This window comes from Dermochelys coriacea, chromosome 13 (genome assembly GCF_009764565.3).
Source record: "Dermochelys coriacea isolate rDerCor1 chromosome 13, rDerCor1.pri.v4, whole genome shotgun sequence".
NCBI classification, from domain to species: Eukaryota; Metazoa; Chordata; order Testudines; family Dermochelyidae; genus Dermochelys; species Dermochelys coriacea.
Window position 1 is genome coordinate 32,390,550 of NC_050080.1, and position 24,570 is coordinate 32,415,119.

Below are 24,570 nucleotides of genomic sequence, written 5' to 3' on the forward strand. Positions count from 1 at the left end.
CAAAAAAGTTTGCCTGCCCCTGCTGTAGTATCTCAGTATCTTCCAGTTCTATCATTGCAGGGCCCTCGAGTACTGGTGCATCTTGGTCCCTCCTATCCTCTGCCTTCGGCACACAGTCTAGTCTTCTGTGGTTCTCATTTTCTTTGGTCTCATTTTGGTTTTTAGGTTTAATATGCAGGTACTGGGTGACGATGGAGGCTTGTGGTATAGGAAGTCAAACTAGATGGTATGGTGGTCCCTTCTGGCCTTAAATTCTATGACTCTAGGACAGAGGTGGGCAAACTTTTGGGGCCAAGGGCCATATCTGAGTGGGGAAATTGTATGTAGGGCTGGGGTAAGGAATTGGGGTGTGGGAGGGGGTGTGGTATGCAGGAATGGGCTCAGGGCAAGGGATTAGGGCAGAGGAGGGGTGCGGGGTGTATGAGGGGGCTCAGGGAAGGGATTTGGGGTGCAGGAGGGAACTCAGAGCAGGGGGTTGGGGTGCAAGGTGCAGCAGGGAAGGGAGTTGGAGTGGAGGAGGGGTGCGATGTGCAGGCAGGGGGCTTAGGGCAGGGAGTTGGGGGACGGTGCAGGAGGGGTTCAGAGTGCAGGCTCCGGTCCGACGCCACTTACCTAGAGCGGCTCCGGAGTGGCAGTGGCACGCACCAGGGCCAGGGCAGGCTTCCTGCCTGCTGCTTGCCCTGGCCTCATGCCACACCGCTCCGGGAAGCGGCCAGAAGCACGACCCTGCGCGGCCCCAGGGCAGGGGTTGCACAGGGCTCCGCACACTGCTCATGCCACACCTCTAGGTACCTCCCCCAAAGCTCCCATTGGCTGTGGTTCCCCGTTCCCAGCCAATGGGAGCTGCAGGGGTTGGGGCCTGGAGGCAAGAGCAATGCATGGAGCCCTCTGCCATGCCCCTGCCCCCCCAGGGCTGCAGGGACGTGGTGCTGGCTGCTTCTGAGAGCAGCGCGGGGCCTATGGCATCCTTGGGCCAGATCCAAAGCCCTGATGGGCTGGATCTGGCCCGCAGGCCGTAGTTTGCCCACCCCTGCTCTAGGATACCTGTGATGTAGTTTGTTCCCTTATCCTCTCCCCAGAGGGAGAAGCGTGTGCAGTGGAGGCTTGTTTTGGTGGGGTTTTTTTTATTTTCTTTTTGTATTTTTTATATATATATACCTGTAGCTATATGTTTATAGAAGAGAAGCAAAGTCAAAGAAATGCACTTTGCATATGGGGTGGAAGGTAGTGAGGTTTGTGATGGTCCTTAGGAGCTCATTCCATAGTCTTGGACCATCCCCAGAGAAAGTTCTGGCTCTCTCACAGACAAGCTTTATGCTTATTGTTGAGAGTTCCAATGAGCCAGAGGACATAGTTGTTGACTACAGTCTTTGTTCCAGGAATGGCAATGCCTTGCTCAGCAACATGCATGCTCTCACATTTATTCTTCTACATCCTCACCCCAACACACACATGCATGCACAATCACATGACTGGACACTGATATTTTTAGTTGTAAGTTTTCTTTACTTTTTTAATGTAGTTTGCACCATCTCTCTTACCATTGTTGTCAGCAAGTTGTACCCTGAACAGTTATCGCACTTATAAGATTATGTATTGGGGTGCAACATGCACTTGTCATAGGTAACAGGTTATTTTCCTAGGCAGCTAATTAAAGTTAATTAAGAAGATGGAATTTGGTGAAACACACAAACTTTATTTAGTACAGACAACTATAATTGAAATTATAGGAAAGGATCAATATACACTAAGATTAGAATAAGGGAAGTACAGTAAAGTGGTTTCCTGCATCGCTCCTACTTACAGTCTTACATTGTGCTCATTTACAACATATGGAGACCATTGGAAACAAAGATGGAAGGGAACATAAGTGGAGCTCATCAGAAAGGGGATCCTGATTCAGTTTACACAGTTTTGGGGACCTGATGCACCCCAAGAAATGGGAACTGGGTGTGGTATTTTATACCCTTTCTTATGGTGATAGTACAGATATATACCATTTCATGCTCTATCCTGATTATAATAAGGTCAATAGCTGTCCCTAATCATACGTGGCCTTTGGGGTGTCCTTAATTAAGCATCAAGCATTGATATTCCTCTCTTACATTATTTATTTCTTTATAATTCCTATATGTACAAGCAGTCTAACTGCTTAGATACTGCATAGCAACCTAAGTGCTAAAGTCCCCCAAACTCCCCTCCTGTGGAGTTCTGTGGAGTACTGGACCTGTTTGGGGTTATTTGATTTTGTTTCAGAATGAAAGTAAAAAATATTTGATCCGGGATTATCTTCTTAGGTCTCTCTCATTTCAGCTACGCTTCAGTCTCTAATATAATTACTTTCACAAAGTCTTAACCTAATATGATAGGGCCTTAAATTTTAGCAAACTTAATAAGCCATATACTTACGTTCACCTATTTGCCCCCATGCATGTTCCATGCTAACAAGCCATACACCCACATACATACAATTTTATACTCCTATTACATCACTTTACCTCTAGCAAGCATAAAATCACCCAGGAGACATGAGATAGGATCGTAGGTCGTAAGTAAGGCTAAGATTTTGGAATAGGTATTTTTAGTAAAAGGCACAGAGAGGTCATGGGCAATAAAGAAAAATTCACAGAAGCCGTGACCTGTCCGTGACTTTTACTAAATATATCCGTGACAAAACGGGGAGTTCAGCTGTGGGGGGTCCCATACCGCCTGCAGGACTGAAGTCACAGAGGTCTCTGGAAGTCATGGATTCGGTGACTTCTGTGATAAAATCGTAGCTCAGTGGTTTGAGCATTGACCCAGGGTTGTGAGTTCAATCCTTGAGGGGGCCATTTAGGGATCTGGGGCAAAAATTGGTGATTGGCCCTGCTTTGAGCAGGGGTTGGACTAGATGACCTCCTGAGGTCCCTTCCAACCCTGATATTCTATGATTCTATGTCAAATGATTATTTTTAAAATAAAGCTTGTAGTAAAATGGTCTTTTTTAATACAGGCTAAAGGTAGAAGCCTGGACTATTTCATCATGTTACTCTGTATTTTGTGTTTGTTTTCAAACTGACACAAGATAAAACTATCATAAAAACTATTTCCCCATGTTTATTTTCCCCTCCCACCCCTCACTGTTCCTCAGAGGTTCTTGTCAATTGCTGGAAATGGCCCACCTTGATTATCACTACAAAAGGTCCCCCCCCACCCTGGCAATAGCTCATTTTAAGTGATCACTCTCATTACAGTGTGTATGGTAACACCCATTGTTTCATGTTCTCTCTGTATTTTCCACTGAATGCATCCGATGAAGTGAGCTGTAGCTCACGAAAGCTTATGCTCAAATAAATTTGTTAGTCTCTAAGGTGCCACAAGTACTCCTTTTCTTTTTGCAAAAAAATTATGGTAACTCTGGGAATGAGATTGGAGAATGTAACTAGGCCCTGGTCTACACTACAAACTTACATCAGTGTAACTAAGTCGCTCAGGGGTGTGGAAAATCCATACCCCTGAGTGATGTAGTTACACTGACCCAACCCCCAGTGTAGATAACACTATGTCAATGGGAGGGCTTCTCCTGTTGACACACTGTCACCTCTCATAGAGGTGGAGTACCTGTGCCGCCAGGAGACGCTCTCCCATCTGAGTAGGTAGCGTCTTCACTAAGTGCAACAGCGGCACAGCTGGGCTAGTGTAGACACACCATAGGACAAGAGAGAACAGGTTAGGGCCCAAATCGACTAGATATTTGCTTAGATTTTGATTTGTTATAACTTGTGATCAGATCCAGTTTACTGTGTCCAAGAGTCAGTGTTTTCTCATCCCTGTGTATATTGCAGCTATTTTTCTTTGGCACTTCACTAACACTGACACTGAGTCTAGCAGAGCTTGGGACTGCAGCTGTCCACTCACTTTTTAACTGGTTGTATTGGATAATCAGGTCCAGTTTACTATGTCCAAGAGTCAGCGTTCTCTCATTCCTACATATTTTGCTGCTGCTTTCTATTGATTTTCCACTTGAAACATCCCTGGGCGCTCTCTGCTTGGTATTTGCCCCATTTGTACTAGTGTTCTCAGAGGGGGATCGTAAGTTTGGTCCTTGTCTTATGGCAGAGTGATGGAGCAATTGGTCATTCTTAGTTTTAGCCAGTGCCTTATTTTCTAGATGATTAGGTTCACTGCAGCTTAGTATGGGGAAAGACATCGGCTGCAAGGATGCCTGGTGTGACTTATGATTAGGCTGGTCATATAAGGCAGACTTGAATTTAGCTGAAATGTTGTGGCTAGAGTTTGACATTTCCCAGTGCTGCTTGGAGTCACTTGGCTTCATGGAGCTGATTGCTTCCTTTCTCTTTTCACTGGTGAAACCAGGACCCAAGTCTTGCTTCTCATGGAGTACATTGTAGGTGGAGTTCTTCAGAAAAGGAGACATCTTTATGCTCTCAATGCTTGAATTTGAGAGACTACTTGCCTGGCTTGCGGTTTCAGCTTCATTCGTTTGGGCAGATTTTAAAAGAGACTGGAAGTTCCATGCTGAGCTGTGAGGTGAAGTAGGGCTTGTTCCAGCCTCAAGGATACAGAAACCAGGCACAGGTTTGGATTCTAAGTACAAGCTTCGGAATTCTCTGTCAAAGTCTTCAATGATTTTGCCTCTGAAGTGTGTCACCAAGCAGGTGTGAACTTGACTGCACAGCCAAGTAAAACTGGAAAGAGATAATTAGCGGGTAATTCTAACCTTTGAATGATTTACCATAGATATTACATCATTTATATCCTCACACTGACATGCATTGTAATATATTGGAGCCTGCCCTCCACGGTCTGAGGGGAAGGTGTCTGTTTCACCGGAGGGAGAAGGATGTCATGCCCTGGGCTCTGGATGTGCATGGGGAGGGGTGCAGACATACTTGGCTTCTTGTAGGCAATTTAAACCGCAACAGGGAGGAGGGCCAGGCGAATGGGGGGCTCTGGGTGTGTCCCCAAGGGGCAGGGGGGGATCCGGGATTGGGGACTGGATGTGTCCAGGAGATCCCAGTCTGTAGAGGATGTATTCTCTGGGGCAGTGGGATCCCAGGCTGTAGAGAGAGTATCCCCCTGGAGTGGGGGGATCCCAGGCTCTGGGGGGTGGGTGTTCTGGTGGATACAGGGCACAGGGGGAGGCAAGGCAGAGGCTACCAGAGCCTCTGGGATCAGCTCGCTGTATTTTCTGAATCTTTAGTACAAGGTAAAAGGGATTTTTAATGCTGTGTTTGCCAGGTACTGAGCCCGCTGAAGTCTCAGGATACCAACCCCCAAACCTGGGTTAAACTGTTTAATTTTGGACAGTGACCAGGTCACATTAGCACCTATGATTCTTTGGGTCCACATATTTCATCTACATAGTACAACAGGTAATATTAATTGCATGAAGGTGCAGGGTGCGTTACATTGCCAGTGGTGGTACAGCATTAGCGGGTGGCACAGTATGTGGTGCTGGGAGGAGGGTGCTATGGGGGCAGAGCATGCAGCACCAAGCAGGAGTGCTTCACAAACACTACATTGCTCTTTGCCAGCAACTCTCTGCTCAGCGCTTCAGTAATGCAGGAGGCAAGGGCTGGGGGAGGCACCATGGGGGGGCAGGGGGAGCATGGACAGCAGAGAGTTGGGGCACAGGTGGGAAGGGCAGGGGGAGTGTGGGCAGTGGAGGGTGGGGACACAGGTGAGCAGGGTAGGGGGACACAGGTGGGTGCATGGGGCAGTCGGGCAGGAAGCTTGGTGGGGTAGCACTGATGAACACAGGGAGCCGGGGGGAAGGAGGAGTCCTTTGGCCGTTGCTCTGAGAATCAGGGGAGACACCCTGAGCTCTGCAGGGAGCCTGTGGAGGTGCCCAGGAGCTGGACAGGACTTTCCCTGCAAGACAGTGGTGGCAATGCGGAGGGAGGGGAAAGGACTGAGCCTAGCTGTCCCTGGCACCTGCCAATGCTGCAGCACGCGGGCTGGTTTGTCCACATTGCCTCTTAGTGGCACCAGCTGGCTAGAAGCTGCTGCCATTTCCCAGGTGTTCTTTGACCTGTGGTTATTGTCACTGGATCTCTCTGATTGGTCCAGCTTCTCACCCTCACTGCTCATAGTGCAGATGCTTGTCTTCTCAGCCTCTGTAATGTGCGGCCTCCCTGGATATGCCTGTGAAAGCACTTGTTAATCCTCACAACCTTCGGGGCAAGATGAATGCATTGAGCTCTCATGTGGCCCCTTGCTGTAACGCTGGGCTCACACCGGTTTTATTCTGGTGCCAACCCAGTGACTGGTCGAGTTGCTCCTGGTTTGCATTGCTTGGCAAGATGAGATTTAGGCTTCCTGCCTTTGCCTTTTAAGCCTAACTGACTGGATATTCGGTTGTTTCCCTTCTACCCTTACTGGGTTCATTCTAAACTATGGCCGGAGAACACAGGACCTGCTGGGAATCCAGAGGAAAGAATAATTCAAAACAATAAGTTCAGTTTGATTACATCCATTGTGTCATTATGGGCACTAGGGAAATAGCGTGCCTTCTTGGAGAGCTCCCAGTCTGACCATGGGGGGAGGACGTGGCTGGGTTTGTTGGCAGACTGAGGAGCATGGCAAGAGGGGAGATCTAAGATGTAGGCCTGGGCAAGGCCTTGGAGGAGGGAACTAGAAGTGTAAACTTGTTGCCAGTAGACAGCTTGAGGTGACATGGTCAGACTGGCAGGGGAGTGAGGACGGTGCACAGATCCAGGTGGGATGTGTCCAGGGTGGGGACAAGCAGTTAGCCATTGGCACAGAAAAAAAGGATCTCATATTTTGGTATGTTGTAAAGAAACTCGGAAGATTTGGGAATGGCTTAGATGTGAAGGGGAGGAGTCAGACATGAACTCTGGACTGGGATGTCAGCAATAACACTAGTCTGGAAGGAGAGGTGTTAGGAGAGGAAGAGTTGGCTTTAAGCCATATTAAGCTGGAGCTGTTGGTAACCATTCAGGAGAGAGAGCTTGGGACGCAGGGCTGCACACAGGGAAGCAGGTTTGTGACTTGTCAGCTTGGAGAAGACAGTTAAGTTAACGTGAGCAAGTACGGCCATGTAGGCTAAACTGCTAAAGGGCAGAAAGGGCCAAGGACAGAGTCTGAAGGATCCTGACAGAGCAGGGAAAGGGGCAGCAGCAGGAGACACTGAAGGAGCATTCCTGGAGGCTGGAGGACAGCATTCCAAGGAGGAGGGAGTGATAGCCTCAGAAGCAGCAGAAAGTCTGAGCAGGATGGAATACTGATTGAAATTCAGCCAAGTCAGCAAGATCCTGGGCAGAAGGACGAGGGTGCAGGAAGTGGAGAGGGCTTCAGGAGGGAGTTGATAGTGGTTATGAGGCAATGGGGGTGTAACCTGGGACTCAATAAGGGGGAAGTAGGGCTTCTTTGTGAGGAAGTCAGCAGAATCATAGAATATCAGAATTGGAAGGGACCTCAGGAGGTCATCTAGTCCAACCCCCTACTCAAAGCAGGACCAATCCCCAATTTTTGCCCCAGATCCGTAAATGGCCCCCTCAAGGATTGAACTCACAACCCTGGGTTTAGCAGGCCAATGCTCATACCATGGAGCTATCCCTTAAGGCGGAGAAGATGAGTTTGTGGTGAAGGAAGCCCCAGTGACCCGTGGAGACTCTTCGGGGCTGCTCAGCAGCTCAGGAGCAAGAATGTGGAAAACAAATGCTGGATGTAAACCAAGGCAGAGGGTCAGTGGGGAGGAAGAGCAAAAGAGTGGCTTGGAGGAGAGTGTGGAACAGAGGGTGTCAAGTCCAGTCAGAGCTGAGGAAGCAGGGAGCCATGGGCAAGGGTGCAGTTATGAGCAGCAACAAAATTAGATGTTGCTCGATTGAAGGTCAAGAAAGGGCCAGCTGGGAGGCAGAAAGCAGGGTGGGAGTGGGCACTATTCAAGGAAATAAGGTGGTGATCAAAAGTGGAAAAGATCACTGCCGTGTGAAGGCAACCAAGTCCAGGGAGTGGCACTGGTGGAGTGTGTGTGCAGTGGGAGAGTTAATGCAGTCTGCAGGTCAAACAGAAAGGTAAGGGCAGAGGCTAGAGGTTGGGTGAGCGATCAGCATGAAAATTGAAGTAATTGACAATATGATGAAGAGGGAGAGCCATGTGTTGAAATGAGTCAGGAAGAGGGTGTGAGGGATATGGGTGAGATTATGAAGTTGATTTCTCTGTGACAATGAATGTTTGGCCCAATGTCTCTGGGTTTTAGAGGCACAAACTGTGATGTCTCACCTGTATGTACCAGCAAGAACGTGGTCATGATCTATCAGTACAAACTTCTCCAGAACTTGACCTGCAAATTTCTTGCCTGTTTTACTGTAATATGTGTCTCCACTCAGACACCGCACTTGCATGTTCTGAAATCAGAGGATGAAATATGGATTGAGCCAGATTGAATAGAGCAAGCTACATCTTTTCTTTCTTAACAGATTTCTTTACGAATGATAACCTGAGCAATGGGCTGTCTGACAGTGACCCCCAGTCCTGAAAGGAGGTAAGCAGCAAGGCATCGAGTGTTTTCTGGCTACTGCGTTCCCCATAGTAACAGAGTTTTCTGTCAAACTGCCTGCTGCTTGGGGATCATTTAATGAAATAAAAATACCAAAAATTAATGTGTTGTTGTTAGCACCTTACACCACAGGTTATACAAGATCTTGGCATGAAGAACTTGTCCTTCTAGATCATTTATAGAATTTATAAATTGATACAGTTTCTACCACATCATTTATACAATTATCGAATAGCACTGGCCTAAGAATCCACCCCTGCAGAACCTACCAGAAAGGCACCATTAGTTGATGATTCCTCATTCACAGCTACATTTTGAGATCTCTCCGTTAGTCAGCTTTTTAATCCATTTAATATATACCATACAGATTCTGGGTAGTGTTAGGGTTTTGTTAGTCATGCAGTACAAATGCCTTAAATAATTCTAACTGTATTATTTCACATTTACCTTTATCAGCATGACTTGTAATCTTGTCAGACAACATTATTAGGGTTATTAGCTGCCTCACCAGAGTGAAACTGACCTGAGCCTAGCCACATTTCTAGCTTGCACAGGGTACTTTGGTGATCCTTCATAAAATCAAAGAAGTGTAGGACTGGAAGGACTTAGAGAGGTCAAATAGTCCATTCCCCTGCATTCAAGGCGGGACTAAGTAATAACTGGACCATCCCTGACAGGTGTTTGTCTAACCTGCTCTTAAAAACCTTCAATGACAGAGATTCCACAACCTCCCTGGGCAATTTATTCCAGTGCTTAACCACCCTGACAATTAGGAAGTTTTTCCAAATGTCCAACCTAAACCGCCCTTGCTGCAATTTAAGCGCATTGCTTCTTGTCCTGTCCTCAGAGGTTAAACACAACAATTTTTCACCCTCTTCCTTGTAAACAAACTTTTATGTACCTGAAAACTGTTATGTCCCCTCTCAGGCTTCTCTTCTCCAAACTAAACAAACCCAATTTTTTCAATCTTCCCTCACAGATCATGTTTTCTAGAATTTTAATTTTTGTTGCTCTTCTCTGGACTTTCTCCAATTTGTTACATCTTTCCTGAAATGTGGCATCCAGAACTGGACACAATACTCCAGTTGAGGCCTTATCAGTGCGGAGTAGAGCAGAAGAATTACTTGTTGGGTCTTGCTTATAAGACTCCTGCTAATACATCCCAGAATGATGTTCTCTTGTTTTGCTCCAATGTTACACTGGAGACTCATATTTAGCTTGTGATCTATTATAACCCCCACATCCCTTTCTGCAGTACTCCTTCTTAGGCAGTCATTTCCCATTTTGTATACATTCTATTGATTGTTCCTTTCTAAGTGGAGTACTTTGCATTTGTCCTTATTGAATTTCATCCTATTTACTTCAGACCATTTCTCCAGATCATTTTGAATTTTAATCCTATTCTCCAAAGCACTTGCAACCCCTCCCAGCTTGGTATCATCTGCAAACTTTATAAGTGTACTCTCTATGCCATTATCTAAAACACTGATGAAGATATTGAACAGAACTGATCCCTGCGGGAACCCACTTGTTATGCCCTTCCAGCATGACTGTGAACCACTGGCAACTACTCTCTGGGAATGGTTTTCCAACCAGTTATGTACCCACCTTATAGTAGCTTGATCTAGGTTGCATTTCCCTTGTTTGTTTATGAGACGGTCATGCTAGACAGTATCAAAAGCCTTACTAAAGTCAAGATATACCACATCTACCGCTTCCCCCCTATCCACAAGGCTTGTTACCCTCTTACCAGCCTTGGTTATGCTATAGAGTGACCCCAGCACACACCCAGATCTTCCCCCAGAAATGTATGTCCTGTATGACCCTGCCTTCTCCTGGACAGTACAAATATATTGTGAGCTAGTAATAATGGAGGATTTTAACTTCCCTGATATCTGTTGGAAGATTATTACAGCAAAACATAATATGTCCTGCACATTCTTAGCATGTGTAAGAAGATAACTTTCTGAATCAAAGTTGGGGAAACAACCAAGGGGTCATTCATTTTGGATCTGGTTTTGACCAACCGGGATGAATTAGTTGTGAATGTGAAGGTGGTCAGAAACTTGGAAGGAACTGATCATCATCTGATAGAATTCAAGATCCTGTGGAAAGGAGGGCATGAGAACAGCAAAACAAGGACACTGGACTTCAGAAAGGCAGATTTCAACCAACTCAGAAATGGTTGGCAAGGCCCCATGGAAAGATCAGTTAGGAAGAAAAGGAGTCAAAGGGGGCTGGTAGTTCTTAAAAGATGTAATACTGGTGGCTGAACATCATGTGGTTCCAACGCAGAGGAAAGATGATAAGATCTGCAGGAGGCCAGTGTGGCTGCACAAGGAGCTTTCCAGCTATCTAAAACCCAAAGCCAGTTTTACTAAGAACAAACCATGCCAGACCAGCTTGATTTCCCTTTTTGACAGGGTAACTGGCTTGGTGGACAGGAGGATTGTGGTGGTCATAATATACGTGGACTTCAGCAAGGCTTTTGACACAGTCCCATATGACAGTCTCATAAGTAAGCTGGAGAAATGCAGGCTCAGCGGAACTACATACATAATGCATGGATACATAATTGGTTTAAATAACCACAAACATAAAGTAACTGTTAATGGAATTATGTCAGATAGGAGGAAGGCCTCAAGTGGGGTTCCAGAGGGATCTGTTCTGGGTCTGGTGTTATTTAACATCTAAAATTCAGAGGGTTCTTGATAAATTGGAGAACTGGGCTATAGACAACAAAATGAAATTCAAAAAAGATAAATGTAAGGTGCTACACTTAGGGAAGAAAAACCAAATGCACAAATACAGAATGAGGGGAAACGGGCTTGGCAGCAGCACTGCTGAGAAGGGTCGGGAAGTTATGGTGGCTCACAACCTCAGTGTGCAAATGCAGTTTTGGGCTCCATTAACAGAGGCATAGCATGCAAATCATGGGAGGTGATAGTTCCGCTTTACTCAGTGCTGATTAGGCCTCAGCTGGAGCATCATGTCCAGTTTTGTCACTAATGTATAAAAAGGAGGACGAGAAACTGGAAAGAATCCAGAAGCGAGTGACAGAGATGATCAAAGGGATGGAATACAGCCATATGAGCAAAGGCTGAAGGAACTGGGCATGTTTAGTTTGGAAACAAGGAGATTAAGGGGGGGATACGATAGCGGTCTTCAAATACTAGAAAAGCTGCCATAAAAAAGATGAAGAAAAGTTGTTCTCTCTTGCCACAGAGGGCAGGCCAAGAGGCAACAGTTTCAAACTACAGCAGAGCAGATTTAGATTAAATCTCGGGTAAAAACCTCCTAACTGTAAGAACGGGAGGACAATGGAAGAGAAGCCTTGGGCGGTCCTGGAATCTCCTTCACAGGAGGTTTTCCAAAGAAGGCTGTAGAGCATCTATCTTGGATGGTTTAGATTCAACAAATCCTGCATCTTGGCAGGGGTTAGACTAGATGACCCCTGCAGTCCCTTCTAGCCCTGTGGTTCTATGATTAAGTCAGTTATTCCTTTAGGGGAATAATATGCCAATTTGTTATTTTAAATAGTTGTCCAGACACTTCAGCTGAAACATACTGGATTAGATAAAACAATAAAACAAGTTTATTAACTACAAAGAGATTGATTTTAAGTGAATACAGGTAATGAGGCATAAATCAGAAATTGTTCTAAGAAAATAAAGATAAAATACTTACTAGTGCCTAATTTAACAAACTATATTAGATTCAAAGCAAAGTTTTCTCACTACATGTTTTCAAGCAGTCCTACCGACCAAACTTTTTAGGTGAAGGCCCCTCCCCCAGAGATAAAGGGCTGCTTTCTTTGTCTCCTCAGGTGCCGTTAACATGATGTGCAGGGAGAGAGAGCGTGGTGCCTTGGGATCTCTGCCACTTCTTTTTATAGTCCTGTCCCCGCTTTGAGAAGCATTTCCATCTGGGAGCAAGTCAACAGGCAGTCTGTGTGGAAAGAAACTCCATGCTGTTTCTTTGCTAAGATGTAGATTTTTGCCCCTGCCAAAAAATGACCACTGAGGCCAGGTCTACACCACAGATGTATAGAACTATGTCGCTCCGTGGTGTGAAAAATCCACCCCCCCTCAACCTCACCCCTTGTGTAGACTGCACTGTGGGGGAGGGCTTCTCCCGTTGACATAGCTACTGCCTCTTGCGGAGGTGGATTAACTACACCGACAGGAGAAGCTCTCCAGTCATAAGAACATAAGAATGGCCATACTGGGTCAGACCAAAGGTCCATCCAGCCCCGTATCCTGTCTACTGACTGGCCAATGCCAGGTGCCCCAGAGGGAGTGAACCTAACAGGCAATGATCAAGTGATCTCTCTCCTGCCATCCTTCACCAGCCTCTAACAAACAGAGGCTAGGGACACCCTTCCTTGCCCATCCTGGCTAATAGCCATTAATGGACTTAACCTCCATGAATTTATCCAGTTCTCTTTTAAACCCAGTTATAGTCCTAGCCTTCACAACCTCCTCAGGCAAGGAGTTCCACAGTTTGACTGTGCACTGTGTGAAGAAGAACTTCCTTTTATTTGTTTTAAACCTGCTGCCCATTAATTCATTTGGTGGCCCCTAGTTCTTACATTAATGGAACAAGTAAATAACTTTTCCTTATTCACTTTCTCCACACCACTCATGATTTTATAGACCTCTATCATATCCCTCCTTCGTCTCCTCTTTTCCAAGCTGAAAAGTCCCAGCCTCTTTAACCTCTCCTCATATTGGACCTGTTCCAAACCCCTAATCATTTTAGTTGCCCTTCTCTGAACCTTTTCGGTGTAGTAGCATCTTTACTAAAGTGGTGCTGCTGCAGCACTGTATGTGAAGACAAGCTCTTAGCAGATAATGGTCCATCCGTCTTGTTTACACCTGCCTGAGGTATCAGCTTGCCCTCTGTCTCTGAGGAACTGGTTTATCCACTCCCCAGACTTATCTGGAAAACATATTTTTAGTCAGCTTATGATTATAACTCCACGTATAATGTTGCTATGTGCATTTTGCCTTGATATTATTGATCAACATATTATGAGTTTTTAAATGACACCTCACAAGGCATACCTTGTACAAACATTATTACAATAGGCTGTGTGAACACAGGGGTATATTTTGTCATACATATCAATTGCATTAACTTTGTACACCACCAAAAGAAATGCTGCAAACTTACTGGGAAATGGTCCTTGTTAAGAGCCATTTTACTGCACATCTCTATAAAATACTTTAAGTACTTCTCATCAAGGATCAGGTAAACAGAGACACGTCGCCTGCTTGAAGCTTCCATCAGGTCACAGAGTATCTCCATGTCTGTGAAGAGATCCATGACGACTGCTATCACCTAGCCAGAAAACAAACAAGAAGGCCCAACTGAAGGAGCTTTCTTTGATGGACACGGTTGTGGTAGGTAGCTTCTCAGCCGAAAAGGGGAGGAAGCAACACCTCAGAGACCCAAATGCCATAAAGTGTAAGGACTCAGGGCTGATGTACACTGGAAAGTTACTTTGACCTAGCTACATCACTCAGGTAATTAAACCATGTAAGTCCTAGTGTAAACAGCACTAGGTTGACAGAAGAATTCTTCCATAGATCTAGCTACCACCTCTTGGAGAGATGGATTTATTACAATGATGGAAGAACTCCTTCCATTGCTGTAGTAAGCATCTACACTACAGCAGTGCAGCTGTGCCATGCTAATGTTTCTAGGATAGAGGTATCTTTGGAGCACTAATAGTGGAGTGCCAGGGGACAGGTCCTAGCACCTCTCTCTATCCACCTGGAGGCAGGATGTTGAGGGCCTCACACAGGGCTTCAGGCTGTTGCCAAGCCTTGACCATCTTTCAATTCATAATAAGGAACCTGGACTTGGTATCAGGGAGAGGGAGCAGCAAGGTGGCAGCATTACCATGCTCATCCCCACAGTATACTTAGGACTGCAGCATAGTTTGGCTAGAAAAACTGAGAAAATTCAGAGGGACATAACCAAGGTAGGGGAATGGATAGCATGGCAGCAGATGAAAATACTGTGGATAAGTATACAGTAATGACAATAGAAAGAACAATTTGTATTGCTCCGACATATTGTAGGGTTCTAAATTAACTGTAACCCACCAGAAAAAGACCGGGGCACCATTCCATGAAGAGCTCAACTCAATATGCCTTGGCAGCCAAAAAAGAAAGAAAATATTAGGGTGCATAAGGAATTGGATAAAAAATAATATGGGAAATATCATGCCATTCTATAAATGAATGGCATACCCATCCCTGTGTTAGTGTGTGTAGTTCTGGTTACCCCATCTCAGAAACTATGTAGCAGGCAAGAGCGGTTCAGAGGTGAGCAAAGAATGATTCAAGGTTTGGGAAAGAGAGAAAGATTGAAAAGACTGGGAATGTTTAGATTAGGAAGCAGACAAATAAGAGGGAATGTTAGAGAGTTATAAAATAATGAACACTTGGAGAAGGTGAATTGGGCACTGCTATTTACCCTGTCTTGTAACACAGAGAAAGGGGATACTCAATGAAATTGAAAAGCACAACATTTAATACTGATAAAAGGAAATACTTTTTACACAATGCAGAACTAGCCTGTGAAACTCATTGCCACAAGATATCACAAGGCCAAGAGCTTAGCAAGATTCAGAAAAGGACTGGACATTTGTCTAGTCAGCGTTTCTCAAACTGACCTGGAGTCCCCGCGGGTACTCCAGGGGGGTCCACGGACCCCACTGATCAACTCCTTCCCCCTCCCTTCCTCCCTCCCAGTGCCTCCTTCACACTAGGGAACAGCTGTTGCCCGGCACGAAGGAGGGGGCGGAGCAGGGATCTTGGCTCCGCACCGCTCCCAGATGCGGCCAGCATGTCCCTGCAGCCGGGAAGCAGGGGGTCTCTGCGTGTTGCTCCCAGCCCAAGTGCCGACTCTGCAGCTTCCATTGGCTGGGAACTGCGGCCAATGGGAGTTGTGGGGGCAGTGCCTGCGGGCAGGAGCAGCGTGAGGAGACCCTCTGGCCCCCCACTCCTAGGAGCCACTGCCCAGAAGGATTTGCTGGTCGATTTTGGGAGCTGCCCAAGGTAAGCACCGCCCCCCTCATCCTCTCCTGCCCCCCAACCCCCTGCCCCAGCCCTGAATTCCATCCAGCACCCAAAGTCCCTCCCAGAGCCCACAGCTCCTCCCACACCCAAACTCCTAGCCCAGAGCCCAACCCACTCACCCCCTCCTGCACCCCAAACCTCTGCCCCAGCCTGGTGAAAGTGAGTGAGGGTCGGGGAGAGCGAACGACAGAAGGAGGGGAGATTGAGTGAGTGGGGGCATGACCTCAGGGAAGAGGGCGGGGCAGGGGCTGAGCTGGGGGCCTTGAGGGGTCCCTGAAAATTTTTAAATCAAAATGGGTGTCCTCGGGTTGCTAAAGTTTAACTGCTGATCTAGGTAATAAAGATTTATGCAGGTACATTATATAGGATAAAAGTATATAAACCCTCTGGCTTCAGAGCAAAACAAACCCAACCACTGACTGACAGGGTCAGCTTCCCCCATGGACATGTTGGTGCATAACTGTCTGACAAAGCACAGAATAGTCAGGTAACACTCATGTGGGAGATGGGGAACCAATGTTCAAACCCCTGCTCTGCCTGATTTGGAGCAGGACTTGAACCTGGATCTCTTACATATTACACGAGTGCCCTGACTGCCATGCTATTGTCTACTCTGGGCTCATAGGCTGATTTTTCATGAACATTTCTAAAGGCCTTGGTTTCATTCCACATTGTGGCGGACATCTTCACACTTTTCACAGACCAGAATTCTTGCTTTCTGGCCAGCCCCAGTGATGAGCTGCCAAAATCTTAACAACCGGTTCCCTCCTCACCCCACAAGGGGGTCATGGCCCACCCCTGCCCCCCAGGACTCCTGCCTTATCCAACCCCCTGTGTTCGTTGACGCCCCTCCCCCTGAGACCGCTGCCCCATCCATCCCCTCTACTGTCCCCTGACTGCCCCCAGAACTGGGCAGGAGGGTCTTGTGCATACTTGCATACTGGGTGCCCACCCTGCCCCTAAGAGCCAGAGGGACCTGCCGGGGGGCGAAGTGGAGAGTCCCGGCGGTGCTTCCCTGGAGCAGCTCCCAGGAAGCATCCGGCAGGTCCCTCTGGCTCGTAGGGGTGGGGTAGCGTAGCTGGGAGGGAGCGGTCACTCCCCGCACTGATCACATCAAAAGTGGCGCCTTAGGCACCAACTCCATGGGTGCTCCAGGGCTGGAGCACCCACAGGGAAAATTTGGTGGGTGCAGAGCACCCACCAGCAGCTCCTCGCCTGGCCCCAGCTCACCTCACCTCCGCTCCGCCTCCTCCCCTGAACGCGCCGCCCTTCTCTGCCCCTCTCTTCCCGTGAATCAGCTGTTCGCATGGGAAGCCTGGGAGGGCTGAAAAGCAAGTGGCACCTTCGCCCTCAGGCCCAGGGAGGCAGAGGGGAAGGTGAGCTGGGGTGGAGAGCGGTTCCCCTGCACCTCTCGGGTTACCTGCTGTGGTGTGGGTGGCCCTCCTCATGCCCCCCCCCGCCCCAGCTTACCTCCGCTCTGCCTCTCTGGGCCTGAGCACGAAGCCGCCGCCTGCTTCTCTGCCCTCCCAGGCTTCCTGCGTGAATAGCTGATTCATGGGAAACCCGGGGGGCAGAGAAGCAGAGCGGGGCGGTGCGTTCAGGGGAGGAGGCAGAGGCAGAGCGGAGGTGAGCTGGGGCCAGGCGTGGGGCAGGGAGATGCTGGTGGGTGCTCTGCACCGACCAAATTTTCTCCGTGGGTGCTCCAGCCCTGGAGCACCCATGGAGTCGGTGTCTAAGGCGCCACTTTTGGCCAGTTGTTAAATTTAGAAGCCCTTTTAGAACCGGTTGTCCCGCAAGGGACAACCGGTTCTAAAAGGGCTTCTAAATTTAACAACCGGTTCTAGCAAATCAGTGCGAACCGGCTCCAGCTATCAGACACCATAACTCCAGGGCATAAGTAGCAATTGACTGGTGTCCCTGCCACAGGGTTTGGAGTGTGGCCGCATGCCTATGGCTCAGGTCAGCAAAAATTACTGCCGGGGCTTGAACAAAGTCCTCAGATTGGTTCAGTAAAGGGCTAAATTTTTCCAGGAGAGAGGAGGCCCAAGCCAACACCTCTGCAGTAAGCAGGCTAGTGATACGTCCCACCTGAGACTGGTCAGTGGAGAAGGTGAGGCAGGATGGCAGGTGCAGCAGGAATAGGAGCCGGCACTGGTCCATAAAACTATGGAACTGGCTGAGCTAACCATCAAACTTGTCTGTCAGGGGAATTTTAGGTTCGTAAGGGGGCAGTTACAGCCGATGCAATGTGCCTGCAGTGTAGCATTCTGCGCCTGCAAGGTGTCTACCTGCCGCTGTAGGTTTTGTATGACACCCACTTTCTCTGATAGAGAGATGCTGGCCTTAGTGGGATCCACTCCAGTAACTGACCCACTCCCACTTCCCTTCTTTATCCTCTTTTTGGTTGGGCTGCTCAGTGTCACAGACTGGGACATGGGACAGTCAGGCCTAGTGGTTGGAGCCAGAGTCAAGCTACAGGAGCCAGAGCTGAGAGTCAGGGCCAGGGTAAGGACCCAGGAGTCAGAAACTGAGCAGGGGAACAGAGCTGGAGTGGGCTGGAGCTGGGCAGAAACAGGGCTGGAGCAAGGCTGGGAACAAAGAGACACAGGAACAATCACAGCTGTGGGTATAAGCGTTGAGCAGCCACTGGCCAAGTGCTACTGCTGGGCTTACTAGTAGTTCTGGAAATGCCTCTCAGCCAACTGGGCAATCTGGCTGATTAGGGATTTCAGCCATGGTTACCTAGATGATCCTAGCCCAGGTATAGGCCCTCATTCTTGTGCCCTCCTGCCCATGGGATGGACAAGCCCTGGCCCAACCCCCACCCCCACCGGATGGACAAGCCCTGACCCTGCACCCATGGATCGGACCCCATGGTGCTAGGCACTATGCACACACACAATACATAGACAGTTTCTACCCTAAAAGACTCAGAGTCTAAGAATATGGCTGGAGAAAGCAGGAAGGAATCTAAACTGGGCTAGGTGAGAGGCACAGGTGGCTATAGAGTTGGGTAGCATATCCAGCAGTCACGGCACTCCAGCTGCCCAGACATTGCCAGGCTTGTGATGACAGCAGCCAGGACTCAGAGTCCCCTACAGCTGTGCCCCATCCTGTGTGCCTGCATTCATCCCATTGTGCAAGACGCTCTATCTAAATGGGGTGAGTTCTGTACATACCGTTTTTGCCCTGCTGATCAGGCACCGGAGTAAATCCTTGATGCTGTTGGCCTTGTTTCTCTGGAAATACACACTGGCTTGAGTTTGGCCACACCATCTGCCAAGTGGCATCACTGGCCAGCCCAGTTCCAGCTCTGGAGGCTGCATGTCAGACATGAGTGGGAAGTAGGTACCAGAGCTTAGTTCAGAAAGAAGGGAGGCCCTGTCCTCAGTGTCTCCCACTTTGCGCTCGGTCTCATGCCCCTTCCTTGCATTAGGCTCCGGGATACTCTGGCTTCTATGCTGGCTCATGTAGTCCATGTCTAGGGGGGAGAGAAATGGCAGCTCCTGTTCCTCAGCAATGGCTTGCAGATAGCCAGGCTTCCCCTCCTCCAGAAAGGCATCCATAGCCAGCCTGGCTGTCTCACTGCGCTGCAGCACCAGGGGGATGGGCTTCTTCCACCACAGCTTCTTCAGCTCCTCCAACCGACTCCGTAGCGGTCCAGACTCCCCAGGACTGTCTCCAGAGCCCCTCTGGAGCCAGGACCTGGCCTGAACATGGTGGCTGAACATGATGAGAGCTGCTGCTGCTAACCCTCCAGAGGTTCTATCTGTTGTGTTCTTCAGCAGCTGTCTCTGGCCCTCTGTCGCAACACTCTGTCGCTCTCTGATTTTCCTCAGCTCCTTCACAATGGGTTCACCTGGGGCTGTGGGACTTGAGAGCTCAGTGCACCTTGTCGCTTCCTCTCTAGGGCTGCCAACAGTTCCATAGGAGAAGGGACGTCCCTTATTTCTTCATCTCTGCACAACAAGATTGGGAGTTGCTGAGTGCTGAAAAAAGCAGCAAGAAATACCCCAGGCGAATGTAGGTGAGTCCTGCTTATTAATTATAATATCGGGAGGGGTGCTAAGAGAACAGCCTCTTATTTTTGAAATATAGTGTTGGCAACCCTACTTGAGTCTGCGTTAGTTGTCAGTTACTGCTGAACATCCCTCCACTCCGGGGAAAAAGAGGTAGTTTTTAGCAATTCTTGCTCTCAGTTTTGTTGGCTGCAGTCGTGATTCTCAGTGTCTGGCTTGTCCCTTTCAGACAGATTCAAGAATTAATAGGCCCTTCCTTCTCCCTGCCAGTAACCGATTGCAGATATACTTCCTCACGTACTGACACCCAGGCGGGTTTCTGCTCTCACCTGAGCTTGTCTGCCAGCCAGGGTGCAACCTGCCGGGTCAGGTCTTGTGCTCAGAGTGGAATGCAGATATTGAATCTTGTTCCAAACCAAACATGTTTCTCAGTGGTAATTATAAAACAAATGCAAATATCACAAGCAATTAATGATAGCCAGCCAGGCAGCAAACACAGAGGAGACAGCCACTTGCTCACGATCACGTTGCCTGTCTGAAGCACCACAGTCTCAGAACAGCCTTTTCTGCCATCAGCCCCGTAGAAGCAATAATTCACAACAGATGTGTTTTTTTGTATCTCCCCAAATACACATCTTGGGGGCACAGAAGCCAAGATGTCTGAGAATGTCCATTTCTCATGCAGTGCTAGAACAGCAACACTATGCATGTTATGGGTATTTTCAGTGCTGTGTTGAGCCCAGTCTGCCTGTGCTATTAGGGAGCCTTTAATACAGGGGCAACTCATCAGGAGCTGTCACTTTGTACTTTGCACCCCTTCTCCGGTGCTGAATGGTATGTGTTACTGGTCTGCCTGATGTTCAGGAAGAAAAGCTCTACACAGGGGAGCTGATTTTCAGCAAGTAGGTGCATGTTCGATTGCACAATTGCTTTGCATCTGCTCTACCAGAACTGAATGCAAACAGCTGAGTGTTTGCACATGCACATTGGGTCATCATCATCATAACAGCAGCTGGTAGCACAGACCGTGTGTAACATTTTTCATCCATAGATGTCAAGGGTGACAGCAGTATTATTGTCCCATTTCCCAGAAAAGGAACCTGAGACCGAGGGTGGCAAAGGCCAACATTTCCAAACTCAATGGCCATCACGGTCACTAGGGACTGACGGGGTCAGCACTCCTGAGAATCAGGCCATGTCATTTTAGGCAAGTTTTAATATAAATACACTTTTAAGATGAGTCATGAGGCTGGATTGTACTCACTGATGGGTGGCAGGTGCACAGGTTCTGGAGTGCTGAGAACTATGATTCTCCTCCCAGTCATTATCATAGAAAATTATTTTACTTCCAAGGGATTTGCTTTCAGGGTGGGGTTGTGCATGGTTGCTGTTAATGAAGATTGTCAAGGTTCCTTCCCCACTCTGAACTCTAGGGTACAGATGTGGGGACCTGCATGAAAACCCCCTAAGCTTATTTTTACCAGTTTAGGTTAAAACTTCCCCAAGGTACAAACTATTTTCCTTTTTCCCTTGGATTGTATTGCTGCCACCACCAAGCGACTAACAGATATATAACCGGGAAAGAGCCCTCTTGGGAACGTCTTTCCCCCCCAAAAATCCTCCCCAAACCCTACACCCTCTTTCCTGGAGAAGGCTTGATAAAAATCCTCACCAATTTGCATAGGTGAACACAGACGCAAACCCTTGGATCTTAAGAACAATGAAAAAGCAATCAGGTTCTTAAAAGAAGAATTTTAATTGAAGAAAAAAGTAAAAGAATCACCTCTGTAAAATCAGGATGGTAAATACCTTACAGGGTAATTAGATTCAAAACACAGAGAATCCCTCTAGGCAAAAACCTTAATTTACAAAAAGACACAAAAACAGGAATCTACATTCTATTCAGCACAGCCTATTTTCTCAGCCATTTAAACAAAACAGAATCTAACACATCTCTAGCTAGATTACTTACTAAGTTCTAAGACTCCATTCCTGTTCTGTCCCCGGCAAAAGCATCACACAGACCAAGAGAGAGGCTTTGTTTCTCCCTCTCCCCAGCTTTTGAAAGCATCTTGTCTCCTCATTGGTCATTTTGGTCAGGTGCCAGCGAGGTTATCCTAGCTTCTTAACCCTTTACAGGTGAAAGGGTTTTTCCTCTGGCCTGGAGGGATTTTAAAGCTGTTTACCCTTCCCTTTATATTTATGACAAAGATGTTGCATGGCCATTGCTCAGAAAGCTCTGGCTTGATGCCAGCAGTGTTCTAGCCTTCCAGTGCAGGCTCAGACCATGGAAAAGGCTGTGGTGACACAAGTCTCCCAGTATCTGGCTCTCATGAGGTTCCCTCACTACAGGTGGCACCTCCTGCTGGTTGTCCCAGGGATTAGCTCTGCCAGCCGGTGTGCCTGTTCCCAGTGGTGACTCTCCCGTCATCATCGCTGCCTTTGTGACTGGTTGGGAAGTTTAACTTCAGTGTTACCCACCAGTCCTGGGAGTATCTGCTCTCCTTTTGGCAGCCTGCCCTGACCATGGCGTTTTCAGGGAGGGCTGCCCCAGGCACGCCAGGTGACACCTACCTCCAACTATTAGGCCATATGACCTACATACCACACAAACACAGCCTAAACAGACACTTTGCAATGCCACACAGTCAAAGATTCCCTACACCGATGGATACAACCCAACAATGTGTGTGTATGGGAGTCCCTTTCACACAGACTCTACCTTCAATGATTCTTACAACTGATGCCTCCTTGATAGGCTGCGGAGCCCATGTACAGCACCACTCAATTCACGGCAGGTGGTCTCCCTCCAAGACACTGTTACACATAAATCTCCTGGAACTGTGCGCAGTTCACAACCAGTTCTTGCTCTTCCTGCCCTTGATCAGGGACGAAACTCTATGGGTAAGGACGGACAACATTGCCTGCATGTTTTATATAAACTGGCCGGGAGGGGCCAGGTCATACTCCCTATGCACCAAACCCATGAAACTATGGAACTGGTGTATCCGGCACAGTGTCAGCATATCAGCCTCGTACCTCCCAGGTTGTCAAAACACTACAATATGCTGAGCAGAGAATTTTCTCAGAATCACGAGTGGGAACTAAACAACACAGTCCTACAGAACGTATTCAAACACTGGAATCACCCATCCATTGACCTCTTCACAACATCCCAGAACGGCAAATGCTGGCAATTCTGTTTGAGAGCAGGGCTGGAGCTCCAGTCCCTGAGAGATGCCTTCCTTCTCAAATGGGATGCACCTCTGCTAAATGTGTTTCCTCTGATCCCCCTGTTATCAAGGTTTATACACAAAATAAGAACTGACAAGGGCAAAGTCATCTTGGTAACCCCCACTTGGCCCAGACATACTTGGTACTCATACTTGTTGCAGATGACAATATGCACATCGCACACTCTTCCGCTTCGGGCAACCCTTCTATCACAGGATGCTGGGAAGAAAGGGTCAGTTGATAGTAATTAATATAAATGAGAAGTTAAAAATTATAGAAAATTGATAAGAGAATCAAAGGGACACAAAAAGAAATCTGCGGCCAGCAGAGGTAGGGACAGTAAGGAGGAATTTTTTTAATACATTAGGAAAAAAAAAATCCTGACAATGGTATTGGTCCACTACTAGATGGAAATGGTATAATTATCAATAATAAAGCAGAAAAGGCAGAAGTGTTCAATAAATATCTCTGAACTATATTTAAGGAAGGCTGCTGAGGACACCTGCGCCCTAGTTGAGTGAGCCCTCACTATTGGCAGCGGGGGCACCTTTGCTAGCTCGTAACAGTAGCGGATACAGGCTGTGATCCACAATAATATTCTTTGGGCAGAGACAGGGCAACCTATCATCCTGTCTGCGACCCGCAGTGAACAACTGTGTCAATGTATAGAATGGTTTGTTCTGTCTATGTAGAAGGCCAGGGCCAATCTGATGTCCAGGACATGCAACCTGCATTCCTCATCTGTCATGTGGGGCTTAGGACAAAGGACCGGCAAGTATACGTCTTGACCAGTATGGAACTGGGAGATGACCTTGGACTGAAAGGCCAGGTGCGGATGCAGCTGAACCTTGTCCTTATAGAAGGCCATGTAAGGTGGTTCAGATGCTAGCACTCTGATTTCGGACACTCCACAGGCCGAAGGTATGGCGACTAGGAGGGAGACCTTCCAGGAGAAAAGCAGGAGGGAGCAGGAAGCTAGGGGTTTGAAGGGGGGACTCATGAGCTCTGACAACATAAGATTCAGGTCCCAAGGGGATACCAGATCCTGGACATATGGGTAAAGGTGCTCCAGGCCTTTCAGAAACCATGCCGTAATAGAGTGGGCAAAGACCGACCTGCCTTGAAATGGAGGATGGAACGCCAAAATGGCTGCCAGATGCACCTTGACTGAGGACAGCGACAGGCCCTGGAGCTTAAGGTGCAGCAAATAGTCCAGAATGTCTTGCAGTGGGGCCTCTTCTGCCTGAATGTGATGATCCGAGGCCCAACATGTAAATCGCTTCCACTTTGCCACATAGGTAGCTTGGGTAGAAGGCTTCCAGCTGCCCAGCAGGACTTGCCGGACACTGTCGGAACACCGTTGTTCCTCTCCACACAGCACCCAGGCTGTCAAGTGCAGCGGTGCCAGGTTCGGGTGCAGCAGATTGCCGTGGTTCTGAGACACCAGATCCAGCCGAAGAGGCAGCTGCAGGGAGGAGGCTGCCAACTGACTCAGCAGGATGCAGAACCAGTGTTGACAAGGTCACGCTGGGGCCACAAGGATGACCATGGCCTTGTCTTCCTTCACCTTCAGGAGGACCCTGTGGATCAAGGGCACAAGCAGGAAGGCGTAAATCAGCACTCCCGACCATGAAATCAGGAAGGCGTCCAACAGGGAGCCCTGGTTCCTGCCCTGCAGAGAGCAGAACACATGGCATTTCCT

The 24,570-nt window shown here is 48.0% G+C and overlaps 1 protein-coding gene across 1 annotated transcript; it reads right to left on the minus strand.

Moving 5' to 3' along the window:
- Nucleotides 1-3,273: 3,273 nt before the first annotated feature.
- Nucleotides 3,274-19,541, minus strand: FAM83C (family with sequence similarity 83 member C). The gene is made up of 4 exons (XM_038369901.2): nt 18,795-19,541; nt 13,700-13,867; nt 8,248-8,372; nt 3,274-4,688 (listed from the first exon to the last, which is right to left on the minus strand). Exons 1-4 carry the CDS (start codon nt 19,344-19,346, stop codon nt 3,710-3,712), a joined length of 1,824 nt encoding a protein of 607 aa, XP_038225829.1. The 5' UTR covers nt 19,347-19,541; the 3' UTR covers nt 3,274-3,709.
- Nucleotides 19,542-24,570: the final 5,029 nt, after the last annotated feature.